This window comes from Columba livia, chromosome 4, assembly GCF_036013475.1.
Source record: "Columba livia isolate bColLiv1 breed racing homer chromosome 4, bColLiv1.pat.W.v2, whole genome shotgun sequence".
Lineage (NCBI taxonomy): Eukaryota > Metazoa > Chordata > Aves > Columbiformes > Columbidae > Columba > Columba livia.
The window spans coordinates 40,699,589-40,726,230 of NC_088605.1; the positions used below are offsets into that span (position 1 = coordinate 40,699,589).

Sequence of the window (26,642 nt, forward strand, 5' to 3'; positions counted from 1 at the left end):
CTGCAACTTAAAGGTATCTTCATATATACAGGTGAAATCATATAGTTGAATTATTCCTCCTGGTTTATTTAATACAATAGCATCTCTTCTCTACACAGATTACCTTGGTGTATATTTAAGAAGTCTGCTCATTTCCTGATTTACAGAAACATGTCATATAGATACTGATTCAAGTTTTTGTTACTTAAGCAAGCCCCTTACTATTTCAGGTGTTTGCAATTTTTTACTATTCCTACTGATCAATTCTCATTTTGTGAATTGCCTCAGACCAGGCAACTGACACAGGCACAAAGTGGCAATTAAGTTACATGAATTAATGTAATAAATGAAAGTTTTCTAGAGGATAAAGACTAAAAAACAGTTACGTGTCTAAGGTGACAACACCTCAGTGAAGACATATTCTGTGCAAAGCTAAACGTGCAAATTCTATTCATTTGCTACCTTAAAAAAAATACTATTTTTCAACATCCAAAAGTAAAAAAAAAAAAAAAATCTTTTAATCTTCACTTCTTTGCTAAAGAATGTGGAATGTTACAACTGCTGCCAACATAAAATGTTTTGTGAGTAAGTAACTTGGTGAGAAAAAATTACAATGCCTCAGACATAAATAAAACAGCTGTTCTGCATATAGTGCATGTTCAGAGGTTTTGTAAAGTTCTATCTAAAGAAGGAACAACAATATTCTTTCATCATTATATCCCTTGAACATCACTCCCACACACCCTAAAAATCTACCCAAGACTTCTATCTATTTATTTATTTCTACCAACCCCACTGTTGATCATAGTGACCACAGAGTGAAAGGAAGATTTTCGCTGGATTTACAGAAATAATAGGTCTATTTACTGCTATCCTTGCACCACTCACTTCAAAATGTGACCATGCTTCTACAAGGTATAAAAACAAAGCACTGTTAATGCCTTAACTTTCCCACTTACTTTACATCTTTCTGCTCAGGGAAAGAAATACAGATTTTATGGAAGGACTTCCTCTCTCATTTTCATAAGTGACAGGGAGCAGGTAGACAATGGAATTTCCTTTAGTCCTTTCTTTCACTTTGCATAGGCTGAAAGGGGAAGTCCAGGGCCTATTAAATGACCCACAGTTACAGTCCACTTAACAGAGCCCTATCAAACTGCAACACTTGTTAAAAGAACACACTTTCCATAGGGGTTCTATTACTAACAAAATAAGCTCAATTTTCACTGCTGTTTAACTATGCTTCTTCTATGTTTGTTCTATTATAAACTTTTAGTCCATAGCCTTCTCCATCTCCCTCTAAGCTCTGTCAGCTCCAATTGCATGAACTGAAGTCTAGCATTTTCAGTCATCAGTTGTGAATGTTTACAGAAAAGTCCTATTTGTTCAACTTCATCATCAAGATCTCTAAAGTTAGCTTTCACTTTGTCAAGAATGCATTTACAGAGCATATTTCAGACATGATGAAGTTTTTTTATTAGGAAATAATTTTTAAACCATCAAGTTTCGAAGTGATAATTGCATTTACTTAATTTGTATTTAAAAAGCGACATATTGTATCTTACAAAGCTATGTCCTGTTTAAGTAATGTTATTAAACTGCTGTAATTATCCTTAAGAAACTTAAGCAATACAAGATGTGGTATTGCCTCTAGGCAACTGAGCAAATATGTCAAAGAATATTAAGCATAATATTTTAAATAGGATTTGGAATAGCACTGCATACTTGTTGAACATTGGTAAGTAATGATAAGGTGGGGAATGTCCTCTTGGAGAGCAGTATAGGGAAAAGGGACCTGGGGGTCTGGTGGACAGCAGGATGACCATGAACCATTAGAAGGGGGGTGGTTAGCAGGTCGAGAGAGGTTCTCCTTTCCCTCTACTCTGCCCTGGTGAGACCACACCTGGAATATTGTGTCCAGTTCTGGGCCCCTCAGTTCAAGAAGGACAGGGAACTGCTGGAGAGAGAATCCAGTGCAGGGCAACAAAGATGATTAAAGGAGTGGAGCATCTCCCGCATGAGGAAAGGCTGGGGAGCTCGGTCTTTTCAGCTTGGAGGAGACTGAGGGGTGACCTCATTAATGTTTATAAATATACAAAGGGTGAGTGTCACGAGGATGGAGCCAGGCTCTTCTCTGTGACAACCAATGATAAGATAAGGGGCAATGGGTGCAAATTGGAACACAGAAGGTTCCACTCAAACTTAAGAAACTTCTTCACAGTGCAGGTGACAGAGCACTAGAACAGGCTGCCCCAGGTGGGTTGTGGAGTCTCCTACTCTGGAGACATTCAAAACCAACCTGGACACATTCATCTAGGTGTTTCTGCTCCAGCAGGGGAATTGGACTAGATGATCTTTCAAGGTTCCTTCCAATCCCTAATATTCTGTGATTCTGTGATACCAGAATTACCAACTCCAAATGTTTCTCTCCATGAAAAGCCTCAGTACTTAATTTCTCTTCACATTTCAGTACAAATAAAGCAGTCCACTCCCAAAACATGTGAGTTCATTCCCACCTCTGTTCTACTTAGCTGCTAGATTAAGTTTCCATTTTCATAGATCAATACTTTCAATCAGTCTGTGACAAGCAGATTGCTGGTGTATTTCCTCACTGTCAGACATCTTGGCTATTAATGCTTTGCACAATACTGGAAAGGTTCAGGGACCGCATGTAAGACTTATACAAATAAATGCTGAAACATGAAGTAAAAGCAGCATCTTGGAATATTGCCTCTGGCCCTGTTTCAGCACCACTTTTTTTTTGAAACCTCTGTTTTAAAACTAATTCAATTAAGCTTAGTTTTTAAACTGAAACTATTTACTATGGACACAGCAGACATAGTGAAAGAGCTTTCTGAAGACATGTGGTGCCTTATTATTTTAGAGTTCATCCAAATCTCATTCAATTCCTATGTAAATAAAAGGCAAAAATTCCTTGTATGTTTTTTCACTATGCAGATAATAACACAATTTTTCTTATTTTAGAAATGTAACTTTAATGAATTTACTTTTAATCTTTTCACATTAGCTGTCAAGCATAGAAAAAGTTTAAAATGCACTTTGATAACATTTTCATCTATCTTTGAGTCTTCTTTTAAATACTAGTTAATATGTTACTTATTTACGGAGCATTAGCAGGGAACATAAGAACTGCATACTTTTACTGAGAGGCAGACAAAGCAGAACAAAGGAACAATGAAGTGAACCAAGATTCTTTTAAACTTTCAGTAATGTAATCAGAAATACACCAAGACAGTGACATTGGTATTCATAAATAGACAGAGAAAAATAAAGTAAAAGAGCTGGAATTCTTTTCCTAAATCCAATTTCAAAGAACAGACCTAGCTAAGTTTCAACAACTATCTTTTTTTTTTTTTTTTTTTGGTACAGTTGCCTTTTATAACACCCGTCTTCATACACTTAACAGGCTTTATTATTCCTGTTTTCAGGATGGAAAACAAAAAATAAAGCCTGCTATTTTCTAAAATGTAAACTACAAAAGATATTTCAGTGTTCATGAAAAATACTAAACATACAGGTCTGAAGAAAGAGAGCCTGGTGATGCACAGAGCCTGTATAACAAAGATGAGAAAATGCATATGTCACATAGTCAAAACTGTTCTACAGAGACAAGAAATAAATGAAATGTAAGAATAACCTATGATCTAAATCCAGGATCTATGGCTCCTCCTTGAGACTTTTATCCATATAAGAAGTGAACAAGCAGACAGTCTGTGTGTCCCCCAGCCACACCACGTCTCCAACCATACCCACACATTCTCAATTTTAGATCTTTGAATATTCATTTTATAACACCAACTGACTTCTCAGACTAAGTTATGCTTGAACTAGCAATCTGTTTATTTTATAAGACTTTAATAAATTATCCCATGATCACAATCTGGACTTTATAAGGGTCATTTCACCTACAAAATAGCCCGGCTTTCCAGATACCCATTTTAAATACTATACTCTATGGTTTTAGGCAGCAATGACAAAAAAAATCCCCATCAAAATAAAATATTTGGTTATCATATACTGCAAGAGTCTCCTAAATGCTGTTCTTAATTAGTGTGATGAAAAATAATAAAGAATCCTCTTTCCAACATCCTTGTGGTTCTAAGGTAAACAGAGTATTACTTATCACACAGAATCACAGAATGTTAGGGATTGGAAGGGACCTCAAAAGATCATCTAGTCCAACCTGCCTGCTGGAGCAGGAACACCTAGATAAGGTTACACAGGAAGGCATCCAGGCAGGTTTTGAATGTCTCCAAAGTAGGAGGCTCCACAACCCCCCTGGGCAGCCTGTTCCAGTGCCCTGTCACCCGCAGTGTGAAGTTTCTTCTCAAATCTAAATGAAAGCTCCTGTGTTCCAGTTTATACTCATTGCCCCATCTTATCATTGGTTGTCACAGAGAAGAGCCTGGCTCCATCCTCGTGACACTTACCTTTTACTTATTTATAAACATTAATGAGGTCACCCTTCAGTCTCCTCTTCTCCAAACTAAAGAGACCCAGCTCCCTCAGCCTTTCCTCATGCGGGAGATGCTCCACTCCCTTAATCATCTTCGTTGCCCTACACTGGACCCTCTCCAGCAGTTCCCTGTCCTTCTTGAACTGAGGGGCCCAGAACTGGACACAATATTCCAGATGGGGTCTCACCAGGGCAGGGCAGAGGGGGAGTTAACTTATTATTATGAGTTAAGAAAACTGCTGCACTGCTAGCATTTTTCAGATATGCCACAGTATTTTTAAAGCAGGTAAGTACATTATCAGAATAGGCCTTATATCCACTGCATGTTTTCACCAAGATGCAGAAAATTCAGCCAGTGTGAACTTTAACTGCCACAAAATGGAGAATGGAAAAGGAAACATTTGAAAGACACAGGTTATCTACTTAAAACCTGCAAGGCCGCAAATTACTACAGGCAGCCACCGCAACAGTTTAACCATTTGCACTAGGGTATAAACCCTCGCTTCCCCAATAAGGCCCACTAGTCCAGAGCTCTGTTCTAAGACAGAGCAGTTTCAAAAGTCACTGAAGTGACTTTCAACATTACATTCCAGATCAGCCCCGAAGGAAACTGAAACCCCAGGAATGCCTGGAGATGGACAGGCCTTATCCCAAATCCACAAAAGCAGACAAACAAAATTCAAGACATAAGAATGGCATAGCATGGTCCAATAAACCAAGAGTGTAAAAGGAAATAAATGAGAAGGGAAGAAGGGCTAAAAGCATAAGAAGGTCAAGACTGCAAATAGCTATTAGTTTGACTCATAAATGAAGGAAAAAAAAGTAAAAGACAAGATTATTGATACATGAGGACTAAGAAAAAATATAAGTGACAGAATAATATGGAGGATGTTGACATATTGTTTTAATATCTATAGATATTATATTTTAATTTGAATGCAATTAAAATACTAAATGACATGTTACTGCTGAACAGATTTCTGAAATGAATGTACTACCAGATTAAAATGGCTAACTTTTTAATCTACACTCAATATTACATACCCTGTTTATACTTTCAGATGGTCTTCAGTGTTCCATGTACATAAAAATACCCAAATCTACAAAGATAACGTTTTATGATCCAAGGACCTCCTTATGCAGAAAAATCTTCCTCCATTCTTAACAAGTACTTTCTCTTTGCAGATTAGTAAGAAGAGAGATCAGTGCAATTCTATTCTGAAATCGTTAGTAAAAGAGCATTGTAGATTCCTGTATAAAAGTACATATTTTGGACAAAATTGTTTCATAAAGAAAACCAGCCAGACTATGGGGAGCATACAAGAAAAATGTTTATATTTGGAAGAAGTTTAACATCCAACTCCATCAACTGTCTCCCTTGGAAGTAAATACAAAATATTCTGGGAACACTTCTTGTTTACAAAAGGTTGCATAGTAACAAAGAACCACTGTTTCTTGTCACCCTGTTCTAAACATTAATAAACAATTATAACAACACTGTGAATGAATGGAATAGAAACTATTGTGTAAATTAAGGAAGTTTTTTTTGTAATAGATAGATTCTTACTGTAGAATATTGCATTTGGTAATAAATTAAACTAAGTAAAGCCACCACAAATACACACAACGAGCAGAAATCCAGAAAACCAACAGATCAAAGGAAAAAATGAAACTTAATGGAATTACTGTGCTTAAATGTTGTTAAAGTACTTTGTATATTAATTTCAGTTAAAATAAAACATGTCACTTCATCCTAAAACTATGAATAGCTGAATAAAAACACTAAAGCAAGCAGGTCTCTGATATAGCTGTAAGGTTGCTAGAGCACCTAGAGAAACACATGAGGATATGGGTGTGTTAAAACAAGGAAAAATAATGAGAGAAACTCTGCTATAATTACAATATTAGTAAGGAATTTGGACAAGTTTAAATGACAATTCTCAATAACAAAAACTGCAAAGATTCAGAAATAAACCATTTGTGTAATCAATACTATCTCTGGCACAAAGCTGCACTTCAGTGTTTGCAACAGAATTGTTATCTATTTCTATCCTCTCTCAAAAAAGAGTGAGCTTCATTTTAAAACACACATATAAGAAATAATGTGACAATCACATTAAACCTCAATAAAATATTTTTTACAGTATAAGAATAATAGATTTGGCTGTTAATGTCTTCCAAGTCACAAGAGCTCCCTCCTGCTACTTAGGGCACATACTAATCCTTTCAATCTTTTAGAAAGTATTTCTCCAATCACTGTAGCTACCATGATGCTTATAGTCTAGTATAAAGTCTGCTGTTAAGACACATTAAACATCTAATGGTTCAGAAGAAAGTTTAGTTCTTGAGCTAGCAAATAAGAATGTAATTAACAAATACTTAAAACAAGTTCATCATAAAATGGTTTCACTAAAGCTTCCATCTTGAATAACACAAGTATGTATTTAAGCTTCTGAAAAGATTTGAAAAACAGGACCTGAATCACCTGGTTCTAAACTCTAACCTGAATAGTTAAGATTTTACAAATGGAAAAGGAACAGTTCTGAACATAACTATTGAAGAGCTTATACAAAAAAGTGAGGAACACACCCAAGAAACATATTTTTTTGAACTAGGGATACCTAGAATTATCAAACATGTTGTTAAATATGTTCCATTAAGACACATATATAAATACCTATTCATAGTTTATTGAAAAAAAAAGTAGTAAAGCCTTACCATTACGAAACACCTACACCTCCTACCAAGTCACTAGTATGTTTCCTTACAACTACAAAATAGACACAATGAGAGACTTCAAGAAACAAAACCGAATGGTCCCTTTAAACCACAGTTCTCCTACCTGAAATCAGGCCTAGTAAAGAAGCAGAAACTGCATCTGTAACACCCTTCACATTCCCAAGACAACTGTAGGTAGTTCAGTCGCTATTGTCTTGTACACCTGGATTTCCTCCCAGCTGTGTGCATCTGTGTTAAGCATTACTTAACCTGATGATCGATATTCTGTGCAGCTGTGCCTGATTAGAGTCCTGGGGGATCATGCTCTTTATTATAGGAAGACTATGGTGGAGACATAGCTTATTACACGTTTTTAGACTTTGAAGCTTTTAAAGGCTGTAAAACTGGGTAAGTTTTGTGAAGCTGTAGACATCAAGATAGCTGGGTTTTATTATAAATGTGTTGTAGTCTGTATTTGTTTCTATATTTTCTAAAACCAGTTCTGGATTACATGCCAGAAATGTTTCTAGGTGGGGTTTCTAGCTCCTTGATACAGTGAAATTTAAGTAAAGAACACTAATGAGAAGATAAAGTGTTATAATAAGAACAGATTCCTTAAGGTAAAGAAAGCATTCTCTATTCTTGACATGTAGTATGTAGGAAGTGTTGTGTTTTGTTTGTTTTCCTTTGGGGGAATGGGGAGGGGCAGTTTGTTCGCTTTGCTGTTGAAGATGGAAGAGAATACACTTTGCACAAAAGGTTTCAGTATCCATTGTGCTACAGAATCTGGGTGAATAATCATAACTTACAGCTCAATGCAGACCTCAGAAGTAATTAAATATTCAGGTAGTGAGGCAAATGCTGTAGAGGTCCCAGTGGGTATGTGTTTTAGCTGGTTTAGTGCTCACTTGGGTATTTTAAGTACTTCACTGTTGACCTGCTTTGAAGGAGAGCTACTGATTGATACAGTGGTTTTGAGAATAATATAGAAAATTTCTGTTTCAACTTTTATATGTTTTAGATCTTCTTTAGAAGATACGTATCCTAGAACTTCTTAAACTAGCCTACTTTGCTACATCTTAAGATTAGAATCTGGGCTGTACAGCAACGTTAAAATTGTTCTGACCAGTGACAAAATCTTTGTTGTTAGATATTCAATTTTCTCCTAGTAGAACTAGTAAGTTAGGGATTTAATTTTGAGGAAATGTAGGGGTTCTTGAAATTTAACTGATTGTTTTCTTGACTGATTCAACCCTAAGATTCTAGTTAAAGTCCTTCTGTCGAAGTTTACGTACTTTACCCTTGTAGAACTAAGCTAGTTTAGTGAAGATTAGGGTTCTAGTTTAAAATGTGATGCACAGAAAAACAGTAATATGCTAAACAGTCTGAAATATTTAGGTAGCTTCTTTTGAAGGCCTTTTGCTCTGCTGTAGATCACAGAATCAAAAGATGACTTGGATGAACTTATGGTCACCAGTGCTTCATTCTGTCTCAATATCAGCTGTGCTCATTATTAAGCTGGACAACTTATTGGTTGCTGGGAAAAACAATAACATAGTTAGTGCTTTTTTTGTCACCATAAAACTTATGTTATTTTATCATTACTTTAGGAACTACAGCTTCTGGTTATTTTCTTCCCAGCTGAGACAAAAAACCCAACCCACAACAAAACAAAACAAACACAACAAAAAAACCCCACAACAAACAAACAAAACAAAACAAAAGTCCACAAACAAACAAACACCCCCCCTGCCCCCCAATTGCTCTCTACTTTTATCACACCACATAGAGTTCCAAAGATATTATTTGCAGTGGCTATGTTATTGAAACTGGCTTTTCTGGGAAAAATCAGAACAACCGAAGCCTGAGTTCTGCAGATCTTATTGCTGTGTGCAAATGTACAGACTGTAGTAATCTTTGCTTATGCCTATGTATCACAGTATGTCTGGATTGGAAGGGACCTCAAAAGATCATCTAGTCCAATCTCCCTGCTGGAGCAGGAACGCCTAGGTGAGGTCACACAGGAACATGTCCAGGTGGGTTTTGAATGTCTCCAGAGAAGGAGACTCCACAACCTCCCTGGGCAGCCTGTTCCAGTGCTCTGTCACCCTTACTGAGAAGAAGTTTCTTCTCAAATTTAACTGGAACCTCTTGTGTTCCAGCTTGATCCCATTACCCCTTGTCCTATCATTGTTTGCCACCGAGAAGAGCCTGGCTCCGTCCTCGTGGCACTCACCCTTTATGTATTTATAAGCATTAATAAGGTCCCCCCTCAGTCTCCTTTTCTCCAAACTAAAGAGACCCAGCTCCCTCAGCCTTTCTTCATAAGGGAGGTGCTCCACCCCTTAATCATCTTTGTTGCCCTACACTTGGACCCTCTCCAGCAGTTCCCTGTCCTTCTTGAACTGAGGGGCCCAGAACTGGACACAATATTCCAGGTGTTGTCTCACCAGGGCAGAGTAGAGGGGAAGGAGGACCTCTCTCGATCTACTAGCCACCCCCCTTCTAATACACCCCAGGATGCCATTGGCCTTCCTGGCCACAAGGGCACAGTGCTGGCTCATGGTCATCCTGGTGTCCACCAGGACCCTCAGGTCCCTTTCCCCTACACTGCTCTCTAATATGTAATTTTCCAATCTATACTGGAACCTGGGGTTGTTCCTGCCCAGATGCAGGACTCTACACTTTCCCTTGTTAAATTTCATCAGGTTATTCCCCGCCCAACTCTCCAGCCTGTCCAGATCGTGCTGGATGGCAGCACAGCCTTCTGGCGTGCATGTATCTCCTGTTCAGAAAGCTTTGCATGTGCTAACTGGCTGGATATTATGCCTCACAGACCAGGTAACTGCTAAGCTTGTTCTATAGCCCTTCTTTTGGCAATAATATCCATTTCTGTCTTGTACCTATTCAGCACTTTTCACAAAACGTTTAATGCCATTTTGCTCAGAAAACAGGATGTAATTAAATCCAATTCATATGATAATGCTCCAAAGATTTTTTCAAAGGCATTACAAATCAGAAATTCAGACTAATGGAATGGTTTTCTAAGTACAGTGCTTTAGAAAACTACATTGTTTTAATTATCAAAACACATGAGAATGGTTAACTAATATTGTATCATTGAGATTTGAGTTCTTTTGTTTAACCACGTAGAAATCAAATTTACAGAAATGTTCCTAAAAGTGGCACAAACAGCAAGCATTCTTCACTTGCTTTGCAATACATCAGTGGTTTTCAATAGGCTTTTATTTTTCCACTGCAACATATTAGCTGGATATGCAGGATATACCATAGAACTCTTTCAGCTCCAGCAAGAGGGGGAGTGATGTGCATAGGTGATATTACATAACTGTTCAGAAGTTCCTAGTAACGTTGTTATAGTCTAGAGTCCACTACTAATTTTTGTGCATCTTTTCTTACCTTCTAAAGGAAAGAACCCGCTTCTTTCCCCGAGATTCAGAGACAAGACTTTGCAGTCTAACCCAAACAGCGCGCAAGTATTTGCCATGTCCTTACACGGTGAGCCCAGTCTCTTTAACCACTGAACGAGTCTTGGCTTTTGTTCTGTGAGCTCCCTAGCAGCGCTCAATAGCGGCGGGCTCTGCGCTTCCCCCTTGTGGGGCCCAGCCCTCGGGAGAAGCCCGGCCTGGCAGAGCCCAGCCTGTGCTGTGTGCGAGTGACCTCTGCAGCCACGGCAGCGTCATTACAGCAAGGTCCCGGTGGAGAACTGTATTGACTGCCGAAATGAACAGTTTTTTGAGTTACAGCTGCCGTATTTTTCTTCTTTTGAAGATCTACAATGAAATAGAGGCTAAAGGGGAAACGCATTTTTAGTGGAAAATTTTTAAAAGTAATTTTTTGTAGGTAAACAATAGGTCTTCGGGTATATTCATTATTTTGTGTGCTGTTGCCAGGTGGAGATTTATTAATAATTACTAAATAAAACCAACTTGAGAGTGGACCATGCAAGTGTATAAACTGACTGTCAAGGAGCTTTGGAAAACACTGAGAAGCTGGCATGAAGCGAATTTGCTATAATTCAACAACGGTTCTATCTGCAGACTAATAACATAGCACAATTATTATTTCAAAAAGCAAAATAATCTAAAAGTTACAAATTAATTGATACTCCTGAGTTTACTCAAAAGTATAGTGAATTTTAAAATCATCTATTATGTCATGACTCATTCTGCTCAGTGATTAAGATTTTCCCTCTCCTTTAGTGATTCTGCAAGAGTTTAGATTCAGAAAAGCAGAGTTCACACTAAAATTTAAAAAAAATAAAGCTTTTTCATACATTTCTTGTAAATACCTTGATATTAGCAGCCACTGTAATGAATATAATTATGTAAGAGACCTAAGGAAAAAAAAGTCCATAGCTTGTACACAACTTCCTAGTTCAGATGATATTTATGTGTGGTCCTGGAGTTGTATCACTGAAGACTGATGGTACACCAAATAAAATAGGAGCAATGAGATACCGAAGCATTACAACAGTGCATCTTTGCTATTAAAACACTGTAACCTCATTGGTGCTGTCAAGCTCACGCAAACTGCCTGTATTTCATAAAAGAAATAAATAATTTATCATTGTTCTGAATAGAACTGTACTTGTACCAATGGCAGGAAATACAGAATATGTCAGTCTGATGTCACTAGTAAGGGTTTTTTTTGTTGTGATATGAAACTAAATGCCTGTTGACCCTAGGCTCTATGTAATGGGCGTTTAGTAATTCTGGTTTTAGAGATCCTCCACGCCTCTGCGCTGTCTATTCTAAGATCATTTTCACCCCACAAAATAAATTTTGTAACTGATAGATTGATGGTGGTGAAAACAGTGTTTCATGGTAGTAAACCAATATTGTCTATAAACTGGCTCTCAGTACCTTGATAGTCTTATTAATGACTCAATAAGTAGTATTCTAAAACAAACAAAACAAACAAGCAAACGAAAACCCACCAAAAAAATCACCAAAAAACCCCCAAACCACAACTTCATGTCTCTTGCTTTCTTAGCAAGAAACTTCGTAAGAATGTTTGTGTGTTTTTAAATTTTGTTGACATTCATCTAAAATTTTCGAACTGACAGCTCTGTTTATTCCTGTACCAAAAAGTACAAATTCTAAAATATATGGTAAAGACTGATTTCAAAGGAGAAGTTCAGTTACGGTATGTATGAAGACACTGTTTAGTGATGGATATGTATTCCTAAGCCTGCATAGCTGCGATACCTATACATGCGACTGTCTGCAAGTAATCAGAGGTAACTCAATGCAAAATATTAGTAATTTCAAAGTGTTGAAAGACTGCACAGCAAAAGATACAAATAAATTTAAAGCACAACAAGTGTTACAGGAGAGTGATTACTATGTTCCTTTAAGGAAATATTGAGAATGTTCAAAGAATTATAGAGTCTTCAGAAGTAACTAAATAACCTTAAAGGAAGCTCTGAATGGGGAACTGCAAAATCTGTCCTGTTGAAACTGGTCTTTTGGGACAAAATTTTCTTTTGAGAACATCGAATATGCTTAATTGACTTTAAACGAAAGTAGGTTGTGAGGAACTCTTAAACTAGAGGTATAATCTAGCCATGTGTGTGTTAGGCAATCGTATTAGCATTAAGGCTCAGACCTGTGGAGTGGCAAACACTGTTTATGCAGTTCTGGGTGACCTTAATTTCTATTAGATTTACAAGGAAAGGAAGACAGTGGAAGGTATTATGAGTTTTTCATAATAAAAATAAAACATGTAAAAACAAACTTATGCAGCAGTTACTTTATGTTTTGTCATTGAAAAATACAAGTGCACATAAATGTCACTACCAAGTATCAAAAGAAGTTTTGAAATGGGGAACATCTTTATATCTTCTGGAAATGTCTCACACAAGAGAGTATTTGACTAGATTTAGAAAATTTTAGGTTATCTCATAGTATAGACCCCAAATCCCATTGGTATGGGGCTTGGAGATATTATAATTAACTGAGAGTAAAAACTGTACCAACTGCCTGATATATGCTGTTCAGGGACAAATTGTGAATTCTTTCACTCAGATTAATGAGGTGACTGTCACACAGAATGTTATTAGAGCTAATTCTGTTTCTAAATTTGCCATGTGGCTCTTCAGTCAAGCAGAACTTCATTTCCCAAGCAGAAAATAATGAAATGCTCTAGAGAACTGAAGAGGTCAGAATCTGTTATTCCGTGTGTTTACTAACCCCTGTGTGATCCACTCTTATGTGATTACCTCTGAGAAGGTTCACTGTGATACTTGGCATTGAGTATCTTCTCCAATCACAAGATGATATCTGGTGCCTTAATCAAAAGGCACATGATTACCTGACATCAGGGACTGGGTTGCCAGCAACTCTGCACTCCAGCAATACTTTATTTCCTTCAGCAACTTCCTGGCTCCGGAGCTTCTGAGTGAATTGAGGTGGTGAAGTCCGATTCTCTTCCATGTTGATGAAGGGATGGCAAAGGACCACTTCACTCTGAGTGATGTTCTCCTTTTTAGAAAAGTGCTCTCCATTCAGATGAACCCCAGGTAATATTGCCTCAGGCTCAGTATCTTGATGTGGCTTGTCAAACTCCTGGCTCACTGAGGTACTTATGGGTAGTTGTTTCTTTTTAGGAGACAGGTATCCACTGTCTGGAGAAGAAGAATCCCCATCAGGACTTCGGCCTCTTGTCTTTGCTGCCTGTCTAAATATAGATGACAATTCTTCTATGAATGTGGCAGCTTTGTCACATAGCTTGTTCCTGAAAGGAACTTCTTGGGATGCCAGTTCAGGTGTTGGACTTGTCTCAGGTACACCTGGGCCATCTTTCTCTGAATGTTTCAGGCTTCTAATGAAGCTGGGACTAGCAGTTTGCAAAGGTGAGGTGCTTGTTTGCCTCCTGGGAACTGCGACAACACTACTTGCTGTTTGAGGTGCAATGGATTGCTCTTTCCACTTCCTTGGGAGAACGTCACTTACAGCAGATGAAGTCAGACTGCTTGTCTGAGGCCTCTGTACAGCATCTTGCTCCTGAAGTTTGGTATCCCTGAAAGAAGAATTTTCTGAATTGCTAGAAAGAGAGGTGTTGAAATGAATAAACTCTGGTGCTGCTTTCTGGTCCTCTTTCATGGAATTGGCAATGGCTTCCCGAGCTATGTCAAGGCTCTTGCATATTTCCTCTTGGGTAAGGAAGGCAGAAAGTTCATTTGAAAATTCCCCATTCTGTGTGTCTGGTAGGGAATCACAGAAATAGTCATGATAGGATGAAGCTTCTGACATGTTTTCAGGATATCCCTTATTGGTGCCTTTCTCTGCACAGTAAACTTCCTTCAGCATCAAAGAAAGAGGCAATGCCTGGCTACAGCTTCTCTCTTGCATCCTGGAAGACACAAATACAATTTTTCAACAAATAAAAGAGAACTTGTTAATATAAATCCCTGTTATGGCCTGGTTCCCATAAGCTAGACACAAAACCTAGAGAAGTGCAGAACTCATTGATGCATGAAATACCATAAATCTTCTTTTCTGTTAGAATGGGCCAGGGCTGCAAATTGTCTAGGTGGAAATGAGAGTACTTAAGAGTAATATTTCTCATGCATCTTCCTTCAGAACTATGAAGACATCCTTTGTACATTGCCTAGCACAATGCTGAATTCCACTGGGCCAATCCGAGTGATTTGTTATTTCACATCTGATTGATTATTTCATATCAATGCTATTACACTTTACTTTTCCTGGTTTTAGGCTTTTGATGATTTGGAGAATATATTTACTTTTCTCATACCCTTAACACTGCCTTTCAGTCACTATACCATCAAATTCCAAGAGGAAAACATTGATCTAATTGAAACCATTCTGAGAATCTACACAAGTACATCTGGATTAGAAATTCCAAGTTATCCTTCCTGTTTAAAGTTGATAATGTTTTTAATACTAATTGACTTATTTTATTAATGATTTAAACTTGTTACCTTTCAAAACAACTTAGTAGCACTTTTCTCAACACCAGTAAGTGCAACATCCAACTACCACATGCTAGAAATAAAACACGAAAGAAACAGGTTTCACAACCTATGTGTCGCCCTACACCATGTAAGTGTATAAAGCATATTATGCATATTCTGTACCAGTTTCACAAAGTACAGAAGTGTCCATACATCTCCAGTTTTCCCACATGATTTTGGAATGAGTGTTCTCTGTTTCTGTAAAGCCAGCAAGAAACAGGTAACCACATTTTTCCCAAGGGAAGGATCTGCCTGAAACTCTCCTTATAGAAATTTATTCATCCTGCTGGTCACTAGATTGTGAGTGATCTCATCTTAGAAGTAATGGTTGCTTCTGTGATCCATTGAATTAAGTTGAACATCGGCTTTTTAAATAACCCTTGAAAATTCACTTACGATAATTTTTATGAGATTTCTTGTGCACAAGGTTTTTAAAAATGTGTGTTCTCTTTATGGTCTAAACCATTTCTCCACTGATAGATAGGTGGCTTGACTGTCAGGAGGTGCACTCGGGTGTATTTTACATCAGCTTGTGAAAGCTCCAATTACCTTTAGTCACTTCACCAGGGCTTACCCAGCATGTAGTCATTAACTGACTGAGAGATTACTGGAATAGTTGGCCTGGCATATGCATCTCTTGATATGCCTGCTTGTCTTGCCAACAGATCACAACTCAACACATAAAAGAGAAGTATAAGGGAACAGAAACATTTTAGGGCTTGATATATGTTTTTACAGAGTACAATGATAGGCTTATTCTTTGGGATTACATTTTTCTTTCCTTTTATCTGTGTTTACAGTGCAACAAATTTAGCTACCATGGCAATCTCTTGTCAACAGAATCTAAAAAGGTATATACAGTATAACTGACTACCACATAGCAGCTTTAAAGAATGAATTTGAGAAGCCAAGCAAACAGTTGGTCTAGAGGCTCAGCTGTTAAGGCATAAACTGGACAGCTGCCAGAGAACCACGTGTTGAACCTGGAGAGTTTCTGTCTCCTTAATCTTAGCTATTTTTTAACACTTTGTGCTAAAGTGAACAAACATGGTGGTTTACTAGTTATATAACTTGTAAATATCTGTGATTCAAATTATATATTTATTTAAATCTGATTCATACTGGTTCCTAGCTTGCTCCCATCTCAAAGTGACACATTACATACTCAGATAAACTTCTCTGACTTCCAAGACCAAGCTGCTCTGTTATTTCAATGGGTTATGGGTCACAGAACAATTTAACCTATTGCTAGCCACCTGACATGATGATTAAAATGAATGTGTTATGAATGAGCATATCTCCATGTACTACTCAGTTTTATGCTGTTTTGTCACTCATCAGAAAAATATTACAGCTACATATGTCATAATTTTCAAAGCGCAATACCTGAATTTAGGTAAATCAAACCGAAGCTGGGTATTTAGATAAAGATGATAAAATTAAATATACACTGGTTATCGGAAATTTCTAATGCTGACAAGCCTTCTTGGTGAGAAAGGTCTGATGACTAAAAATGGATTTATATGTCTAGCTTTGGAGAGCTGAATGGAAGCTTCCAGTATAAAGACTTTTTTTCAGTCACACTGTAATACTTAAAACCACTATTCTTTTAGAACAACTTGCAACCACAGTGAACTGGAGATGAAGTATCGCTAGCCATCTCAAGTAGCATATAAGATCATAATTAGAAATTTCAAATGCTATTTCTAGCTTCTCCAAGTTACACTACAATGTATTTATAACGGTTTTCATCATCATTACTCATTAGGTAACCTGCAAAGCCATATACTATGTCATTTAAAGACATAAACATAAAATACAGTGTTGCATGCAGATCAGCATGCAGCTATGCTTCCAGCATTATTACATGTAAACTATTTATGGGGTACTATTTGCTGTATATTTAAAAATTACTGACAAGTAAATACACATTTTAATATCACACTAGTTAAATATTTATGCAGAAAATAACATAGATGCTCTAAGGAATAGTATGAAAAAGAGTAAATTCAAAATTTACTAGATTACAATGTACAAAAAAGAAAACAATTGAATAATCAATCAAACTAATGTATTGAAGAGATAAATAATGAAATATAGAAAATCACAGAAAATCAAAGGACTCATTTCAAGCATAAGCATCTTAAATTTGCAGAACCTGTCCAATGAAAAATTGCTGCTTAAAAAAATATAACCCAAAGCAAATCCATTCAAATGAATAATATGATGGAAGAAAAGTATCTAATAAGATTTTTTTTTAAAACAGAAAAGTCACATACTTTTCCTCTGAATTTTGAAATCCTGCAAAATTACTCCCCAAAGTACAATAACTAAATTTAGCAGAAAATATAAAACAGACCTTAGAATGAATGGGCCAATATGAAGAATCTCAAGTATAACTAATAGCAGGTAAAGTTGCTTTTTTCCTTCTTTATCTAAGTAGGCTTAAAGTTGCTCCAGCTATTCACTAAAGATTGCTTGGTCCTTGGTAAGCATCGAGAAGACTGTGGCCTGTGTGTTACATCTGTCCTCTGTGACTATGTAATTCTTACCCCACTCATCTATATTTGGTAACTGAACTCATGTTTCAGCAGACTGTCGCTATCTGGAATTCCAGCAGAAGCAACGTTGGGCCTGGAAGTGGCACAAAGTTCTGTGCACTTACTACTCAGAGATTCAGAGAACTTAATCATTTAAATGAGCAATTTTTATCGTATTTAACATAGTACTTTCGGTGGTTTAAAAATATTATTCTGGAATTTTCAGATGTGAATCTCGCTCATTGACAAAGGGCCTACCTCCACAGGTCATAGAAAACACAGTGTGTGAAAGTTAATTTTTGAAAAATAATGTATTTCTACAGCATTTTGTCGTAACAGATTCCTAACTTTTTAACTGTTTTTATGACAATAAATAAAATAATACGCTTTTTCTACTAAAAGTGGTTTGAAACTAATAGCTTCCTTATGTACTTTAAAAATCCTTCTAGGACAAGAAAAATCATAGAATCATTTAGGTTGGAAAAGACCCTTAATATTTTTAGAGTTATCAGCAGAAATGGTACCTCTTTTAGTAATAATAGATAATTATTAATCTTATACTACACTGTATAAATAAATTTACCTCTTGAATTTCCACATTTCGAATGAAGTAATCTTATAATCAGAAAAGAAGTATCTCCCTCAGAAATGACACACACACACATACCAACACTGGTAAAACATATATGCTCTAAAAAACTGCACAACTGACAGATATATTAACACTAAAACAACTAAAATGCATTTCTGGTTTCTATAGCCTTGGAGATTTTAAAGAGTAACACCGCCAACCCTCCCTTACTGTCTTTTCCAAGGAAGTCCTTTCACCTCATTAAGAACTCCTGTGAGAGTTTTGTCTAAGGGAAGAAAATCTTTCTGTCCAAGAGCACACTCGTGCCTTTTCAGGCACATAATTTCCTTTGAAAGGAAAGGAGGACTAAACTTGAAGACTGCTCATTTTATCTACAGACTTTATCACATAATCACAAAAGCAATATGTAGGTAGGATTGTTTCTACCAGATCACAGCCTATTGGGAGTCAAATTCTCTAGACTAGATAGGAGAAATTGTAGCTCCATATGGGTGTTACAGACCTCCATCCCTTCTGCCAGCGTTCACTATCTGCTTTCTGATCTGAATTAATTTTGTTCTTATCTCAAGGTCTTCTAAACATTGCTGTGCACTTTTAATGAAGTTTATTCCTTGGTAACAATGGAAGTGCAGTGGACCCGCTGCTGTGACACGAGCGTACAAGAGACTCATAGCTCCCTATTGGTCCCAGGCCATCTTTATGTGTTGTAAAGTGTTGGTATCACATATTTTATTTCAGTGGTTAACATACTGTATTCCTTTGCATCTTCATAGAGGCAATTACTGTCCCTTGATGAGAACTTCAACAGATTCACTGTTGGATGAGGAATACTTACTTCACAATGTACACAAACCTCATTCTTATGACTTGAGATCCTTCCTGTGTTGTAATGAAATAAATAAAAAGGATTTTATTTCATGTCATTTTACAGTAATTTCACTGTGTCAAATAAGAACAGAATTGTCATTCTAAAAAAATCCAGGATAAAAACTGTACAGAAAAAAGGAGCAGGTCATGTAAGAGTTAACCACTCTATGCCTAATTTTTAAGCAGTCACCCCACAGAGTGGAATCCAGGCCCTGTGTCAGGCACTGGCCTCTCCACTAAATGCATAAGAGTTAGGGACCTTGAAGTGAGAGCCAAAAATAGCCTGTATATAAACAGCAACAAACTGCCTTGGGCTGTCTTCAGCATTTTCTACAGGGCGGGGGTGGATGAAATCCTGGTTCTTGGAATTACATGTTTAAATTGTCACTTCAGGGAAGAAAATGTATCTGCCTGGAGACACCTGCAGAGATAATTTTTAAAGGAACTAAGTTTTTACAAATACAGTTGCACTGATGATTTGTGTAAATCAGGTACATCTATTACCTTTTGTAGAGCGTGGTAGAAACATTTGCCCTGAAAGATAAAGATTTGTGTACAGTTTATTCCTAGTGGATTAAAAAGTTAATGAAATACTCCTCATAACTTACAAACTCGTTAAGGTAAGGTTTTATACAGCTGTAGGCCATGAACAAATTTTCCCAATGTCATTCTACTAAGATTTAGGTGCTTATACCCTTTGACCTATGCTGAATCTTTAGGAAACTTACTTAACTTTTGATCAAGATCTTCCATTTTTATTGGAAAAATAATGTGTATGTCCCTTTGCAAAGATGGTGGACAGTGGTAAATTGCTATAAGCAAATGCTGGAGGGACTAAAACTTTGGAGCAACTACACATTTTGAAAGATGAATGTGAACAATAATACACAATGGTGTAATAATTATATAATAATATAGCATTTACATGTAAAATGTGAAGATTAATGATAACTTACAAGCAGGATAAAGGATATTATGCCTGACATGCTCACTCCCTTCCTATTGCAGTATTGTGGCAAATTCAACCGATGAACGGAACTCTGGAGAGATAATGTTTTTTTCCTAGTGATAGATTTGATGGAGCATTGTTAGACTGGTCTCCTGAAACCTTAATAATAGTTTCTAATACTAGTTAGCCTGAGTCATGCAGAGCCTCATACCACAAGCTATAATATAACTCTCTCCTGGTTGCACAAGCTCTCCATTCTGATGAAGATGGTACATGGTGCAAGAGATTTTCATTGTTGATTGGCCTAAGACCAATATACACTGTCATGGGTCTTTACCCTAGTAATTAATGTGCTTGCTTGAGAAAGAAGAATACCGCTGTTGTAGTCCCTGTTATTTTTGTCTTCCTTTAAATACCAACAGGATAAGATACAAGTAGATAGGCAATCTCCTTTCCCAAGACCTAAAGTCAAACAGCAGACTGTAAGCTGGATCTTTAAGAGCTGCTTCTACTTTAAGCAGCAGAATCAGATACAACTCCCTTTACTAGTTGACACAGAATCCTCCAGTTCTTTTGAGTCACTAACTTTTTTTTTTTTTCCCATCTCTAAACGGTATGTTTTTGTTCTTTTTAAAAAAAATAAAATCTGGTCACCTGTGTTTAAACACACTAGGTCACTGCCTTGCTATAGTTTGATGCCATGCATCGCTTTGTTTCTTTTTTTGTTTTCCCTCAGTATGCAAAAATTTAATTTTGCTTGTAGATATATTTGTAAATAAATTTGTTACATAGCTAGAGCTACTCTGTGTTTTTTTTTTTAAAGTCCATTAGAAGTACCTACCTGTTGTACATATATGAAAGTGTCAAACGTAGTGAAATAGTCAAGCAGTGTCCATGGTACTCAAATACCATTTTTCCAAGTTTCTGGACAAATCTGCAGAATTGTGACGGAAAAGCTCATACACCTTCAATTTTTCTAGCAGTGGTACTCGTAATTGGTCTAGAAGGAATTCAACAGTTGTTAGAATTAAATGGCTAAAAGAACAGTAATAATAACTCACACATTTGTTTTACAGAATACTTCATCAACAAAATGACTGAGGGGTTGCAAGTAACAACAGTTCAATAAACTTAAAAATATCACAGCTTTCTGGAATTATCACAGCTGTGAGGAGGAAAGGAAACCATAAAATATAAAGGAAGGCAACTCACAAAGAACTGATGCTGTTAGTTAAACTAGGAAAGAGATTAAAGCTTCTCAGTCCAAGATCTGTTGTATCTAAGGTCCTGCTGAGGTAACCTACCTCAGACTAAGAAATCCGTAATTCAGTGTCCCTTATCTGAAGACCACTAGAACACTTGTAATACTATTCTCTTTCAAGATGTCACATTTTCCAGTCTATCACTAGCCAGACAGGTAAAAGCTAAACTAATGAACAAATTGCCACAGTGGGTGTCTTCAAGATCCCTTAAAATCCCAGAGGAATTTTATTTGGAATTTGAGCCCCTGTGTATAGTGATTAATACACTTTTTGCATCTAGGGTTGTGAAGTACACCCTGTCCTCACAGAATTTATCATGAAGACACAGATGTGTAGAGCAAAGCCATTCCATCCTTGCCAACAAACACTGTGCTGGGGTGAAGATGTCCCTGCCCAAGTTACCTGAGTGCAGGCAGTGGCCTGGCCTGGGTGGTGGCCGCAGCCAGCAGTCTGAGCCAGTGACACCAACAGCCTCTTTACTTTTTACCAGACCCTGGCGTTCATCAGACTCCCTCCAGGCTCACAACACTGTCACACACACTCGATTCGTGTCATGTCGCGGTGGAGGCTGAGGTACAATCACGGCTGCCAGGAGATGTTGCTGAGGAATGCAGCATCAAACTTTTCAGGCAGGGGCCTGTGTGTGCATTAGGCCCTGTGGTGTTCACACCCTTCTCATTGAAATCCTTCTTCAGAGCAGAGAACGTGCAGAGACAATCTGATTTACTGGTACTGATATTTTTTGTAATAATAGTCCTTAAAAATCCATATAGGCTCAGCTCGCATCTGTGCAGGGGCTCCTAGAGAAGGCCTTGTCACTGTCTGATTCCATTAAAATATTTAAGCCATATTATATAATAGCATCAAAACACAAGAAAACAGGTGTCAACAAACTGCAGCTGACAGTTTTCCATGGTTTAAGTAGGAAGACCACTCCGGGTTTTAACATTTGGGAATGTATATCAGTGAGAATTTAAGCAAGCCTATAATACAGCTGATGTTGTTAAAGCACACACACACACACAAGAACAAAAAAACAAACAAAAACCAAACAAACAAAAACCAAGAAACCAATCTCACGTTGAATTAAGAAACGTGTGGGGAAGAGAGTTAAAGTTACAGAAGACAGGACTGATGTGATTTCACAAGGGTAGAGAAAGCAAGGATAAAATTCAGCAGTATAGCACGTGGCAATATAATTGAGATTGGGTAGTCTAGCATGTAGAGATTTCAGATCATGTTATACATTTAAGAAATTTAAGCACTCTTGGTAATGTATTACATAGTTTAGTCCTACATAATTTTCTAAGGAGATAAGTGAAACAAATTATAACTAAACAGGTCACAAAAATAACATTCTAACTTAGACTGATACCTCATACACTGAAAGAAGAAAAGCAAACTATAAGTGTTAGGTAGTTAATTTAAGTGTCCTGATTGTGCAAAGCAGAATTAACCCTAGCCTAGTTCTTAAAGAATTTTCTTTTAAAGAGTCCACATTCAAGACTTTAGCTGTATTTTTGTTTAGTTTCATTTTACTTAACTGCATCAACTGTTACTCTAAGTTGATTTTGTCCCATATCCTCCTAATGTTAGTCATATTCATGTGGCTTTACCATTTCTTTAATTTTGTAAATTAATTACATTTGTTTTCCTTCCCAGTACCATAACTGAAAAGTCATCCATCTTGCTATGCCCCGTGTAGTATGGAACTCCTGCTTAACTTCAAGTATGTGCTTCAGTCCCACTCAGATTAGCTGCTACCTGGGTGGCTCTACGAAAAACACATTTCAAACAAATCTGATTTTTTAAAAAATAAAAACTGTTTGCACTTATGCATATCATAAAACCTTCATAGCTGGTCAATGAGAAAAATGCTTTGTAGCATCACATGGCATGTTTTTATGTTGTAATATTAAGCCTTTGTCAATGCAGCTCAGTTAGACTTTCCTTTTCATAAGGAAAATGGCCTCCATTAGGTTAATTTTAACTGCAAGCCTATAGCCCACATTTTATATGTTTATATTCACAGCCAGTCATGTACTTGGATTCCTTCTTAGCATGTGAAATGTGTTTGATCCGAGCAGGCACAGACAGCGCTGAAGTTCAATACCAGATTAAAGCCTCTTTCTTTACAAGGGGATTAACTTTGAAAAAGGAATGTGCCTCTTTCAACAAACTGAAATGCTGTTCTCTAGGAAAATAAATATTTACTTCTCTTTTTCCTTTAATCATAGTACACCCTTACTTTACCTTTATAACAGCTATTGCAAGCTGACTTTTGATTATGTCAAATATATTGCTGTGTTCTGTAGAAAGGCACAGCCTGCCACCTAAAAACATGTCTGGTGCAAGATAAGGGTAGACAGCTGTACGTTGCTGCCAGCAGTCATAGTGCTAAACAAAGACAAATCTGCAAGAATGTGACATCCATACTTCTGGAAAGAGGAATGAACGCTGAAGGAGGAACACTGAACAGCTGATCACTTCCGCTGCTAACCTCAGTAGGACTAAATTAAACAACAACAACAAAAAAAGTTAAAACACAGCTGGCTATTTAGAATGAGCTGCAGAGAGATTTGTCAGTCACTAGCTTCTATTAGGGAGACACTTAACTTGAGAGTATTTTTGGAAAGAGTTTCCATGAAGTTAGAGACACTTCAGGCCTTTTGCTTTTTTCTGATTGGCCAATAGACAGGTGCTGAAAAAGGTGGTGGCAGAAATATTCCAGACATGGTGAATATCATACGGACAAGCAACAGAAACTAACTTTTTGTTTTATGATAGGCCGTACCATGTAAATATAGAACATAAATTTTCTTTTCTCTCTCATGTAAAATGAAAAGAGGTCAGACAAAGCACCAAATAATGTTGGTTGAAAATACAACCACCTGTGTTTACAATTAGGGAGTGCTGTATTTCACCATAACACATGTTTAATGGCTTACAACCTAAATCATATATTTTTTCTTCCAGGCTGAAGTGTTCTATGTACTTCTGATTTACAAATACATATGTTATGTTTAAAGTCCCTGTGTCCTTCAAACAGAAACATATTATTCCATTTTAAATGTATCATTTACTTTTAGACATAAATAGTGTAGCAAACAAATTATTTTTAAAAATAGGTGCTTTTAGGGATGACATAAAGTAAGCCTCAGAACTTGGGACTGTCCTGGGTTTGTCTGGGATATAGTTAATTTTCACAGGAAGCTGGTGGGGGACACAGCTGGGACAGCTGACCCAAACTAGCCAAAGGGTAGTTCCATACCATATGAGGTCACACTCAGTGTATAAATTGTATAAACTGGGGGAGCTGGCTGTGGGTTGAGATTGCTGCTTGGGAGCCCTTTGGGCATTGCTTTCTGGGTGGTGAGACATTGTGTTATGTATCTCTTGCTTTGTATGTTCCTTTATTGTTGTTACTGTTTATCTCTTCCTGTCCTGTCCATTTGTTTGTTTGTGTTTTGTTTTGTGTTTTTTTTTACCTGATTCTCCTCCCCATTCCACAGGGGAGAGGGGAGGAGTGGGTGAGCAGCTGGGTGGTATTCAGTTGCCAGCTGGGGCTAAATTATGACAGGGAGAAAGCAGGACCCTTTCAGTGGCAGTGAAACTTATGTGGCAGTACTGAGAATTCTTGTATTTCTTCATTTTGGAGTCAATATATAGAGCTTGGACCCCCCAATTTAATTAACTGGTTCTGCCCAAAGCAAGAGAAATTTTGTCAGAAAATTGATTTTGTACTTAGAAGTACTTCTCTCTCTAGGCATTGCAGCTTCAGAGCCAATGACTTGACATTGTAGGTGTACAGTCTTGGTGCTTTAGCACTGATGAACTGGAAAAAAGGAGGTCCCAGATTTTTAAGTAAAACAAGCTGTTAAACATGTTCTCCATTTCAACAGGATCAAGCTTTTTCCTTTTCCTAAACACTGACTATTTCTAGGGAAAAGAAAAAAAAAATATAGGGATGAATTGAGTACCTTTAGAACACAGGGATGAAAAGCTGCATAGAAATATATTCCAGATATAGGAAGTTCTACTCACTACCAACACAAAAAAGTGTGATAAGATATGCATACCTCCCTTCCTGTCCTCTTTGATACCTTGGTTAGAATCAAGACAAAGAGGCAAAGCATGCAGTTGCCTGCAGGTATGCTTCCTTATGTTTAAAATTCTACAGCATCAGATGTGTACCCTGTATTGGATGCTCCCTACCAAAGAAGGTACAGTTAATTCTAAATTTGTGGGTTTTTTGTAACTATTGAATTAGATGTCATTTGATTTTCAGTGATGCTTTATGAAGAAATTTTCTGGTTTTTAAGTGAAGCTGGTGGTGTTAGTTTAGAGAATGGAGTCAAACCGACTCATCAGTGAACTATTGAACTCTCTTTAACAGGTGAGATGTTACAGATAATCGTGCAAAATATTCGGCCAGTCAGCGGAATGTGGACCTGGGAGGAAGCAAGCGTGAAGAGCCAAAACAACCAGCCTTTGATGATGATGCAAGCATGCATATAAAATTAAAAGCTGTCAGTGAGACAACTGAGGGAACTGCTGAAACAATGATTCATCCAAGTGGATTACTAGAAACAACTACTTCAGACTGTTTGGAATACAATTTCTGGCTTTGTTGCTGAAACTTGACTGGATCCAAAGAATCTGCATATGAAAGACAGGAGTTTTTTTGTGATGCTTTCACAAAGTCTCTGAAATTTTAAGATGTCATATAAGCAATCTAACACATACATTACTTGCTTTGAAATTTGGGCAAGAGTAAAAGTTGGCTATGACCCATGGAAGTTAGGTAATAAATCTGTCATTGAGAAAATTTTTTCAATAACATTAACTGTGTTGTTTCACAGGTCATACAGACAGAAATAAAGGCAGATCTGGCGTGCAAAATTAGGATCTAACAGACCCAATCAATCTCGATTTTACTTTACATAACAAGAAGGAGGGACGGTGATGCGCAAAACAAAAGAAACAATGAGCAGATTAATTAACTTTGTTGTCACCCTCAAATCCTAAAATAATCCAAAGAGCCTAGGGAGTAGGGAAGTTTATGTTGATACAAACAGTTTTAGAGGAGGCATTAGATATCTTTTATATTGAATTGGTGTAATAATTATGTATAATATACTTTTGAAATAATACATACACATGGACAAGTACAATATGTAAATACATAATATTGAGGAATTAACACAAAACTTTTAATATTTTGAGGTAACTGTACTTACTGTATTGAGATTATAT

General features: G+C 37.1%; 1 protein-coding gene across 3 annotated transcripts in view; it reads right to left on the reverse strand.

The window, feature by feature from the left end:
* The window catches only part of PALLD (palladin, cytoskeletal associated protein), a 199,175-nt gene extending 181,458 nt beyond the window's left edge, over positions 1 to 17,717 (reverse strand). For 2 of the 3 annotated variants that reach the window (XM_021297371.2, XM_065061363.1), the window contains exons 1-2: positions 17,536 to 17,717; positions 13,511 to 14,551 (exon numbers count right to left, since the gene is read on the reverse strand). In XM_021297371.2, coding sequence (XP_021153046.2) covers positions 13,511 to 14,550 — 1,040 coding nt within the window. In that variant the 5' untranslated portion in view covers position 14,551; positions 17,536 to 17,717. The remainder of the gene's footprint in view (positions 1 to 13,510; positions 14,552 to 17,535) is intronic. The other variant, XM_065061364.1, reaches the window with a different exon arrangement.
* Positions 17,718 to 26,642: the final 8,925 nt, after the last annotated feature.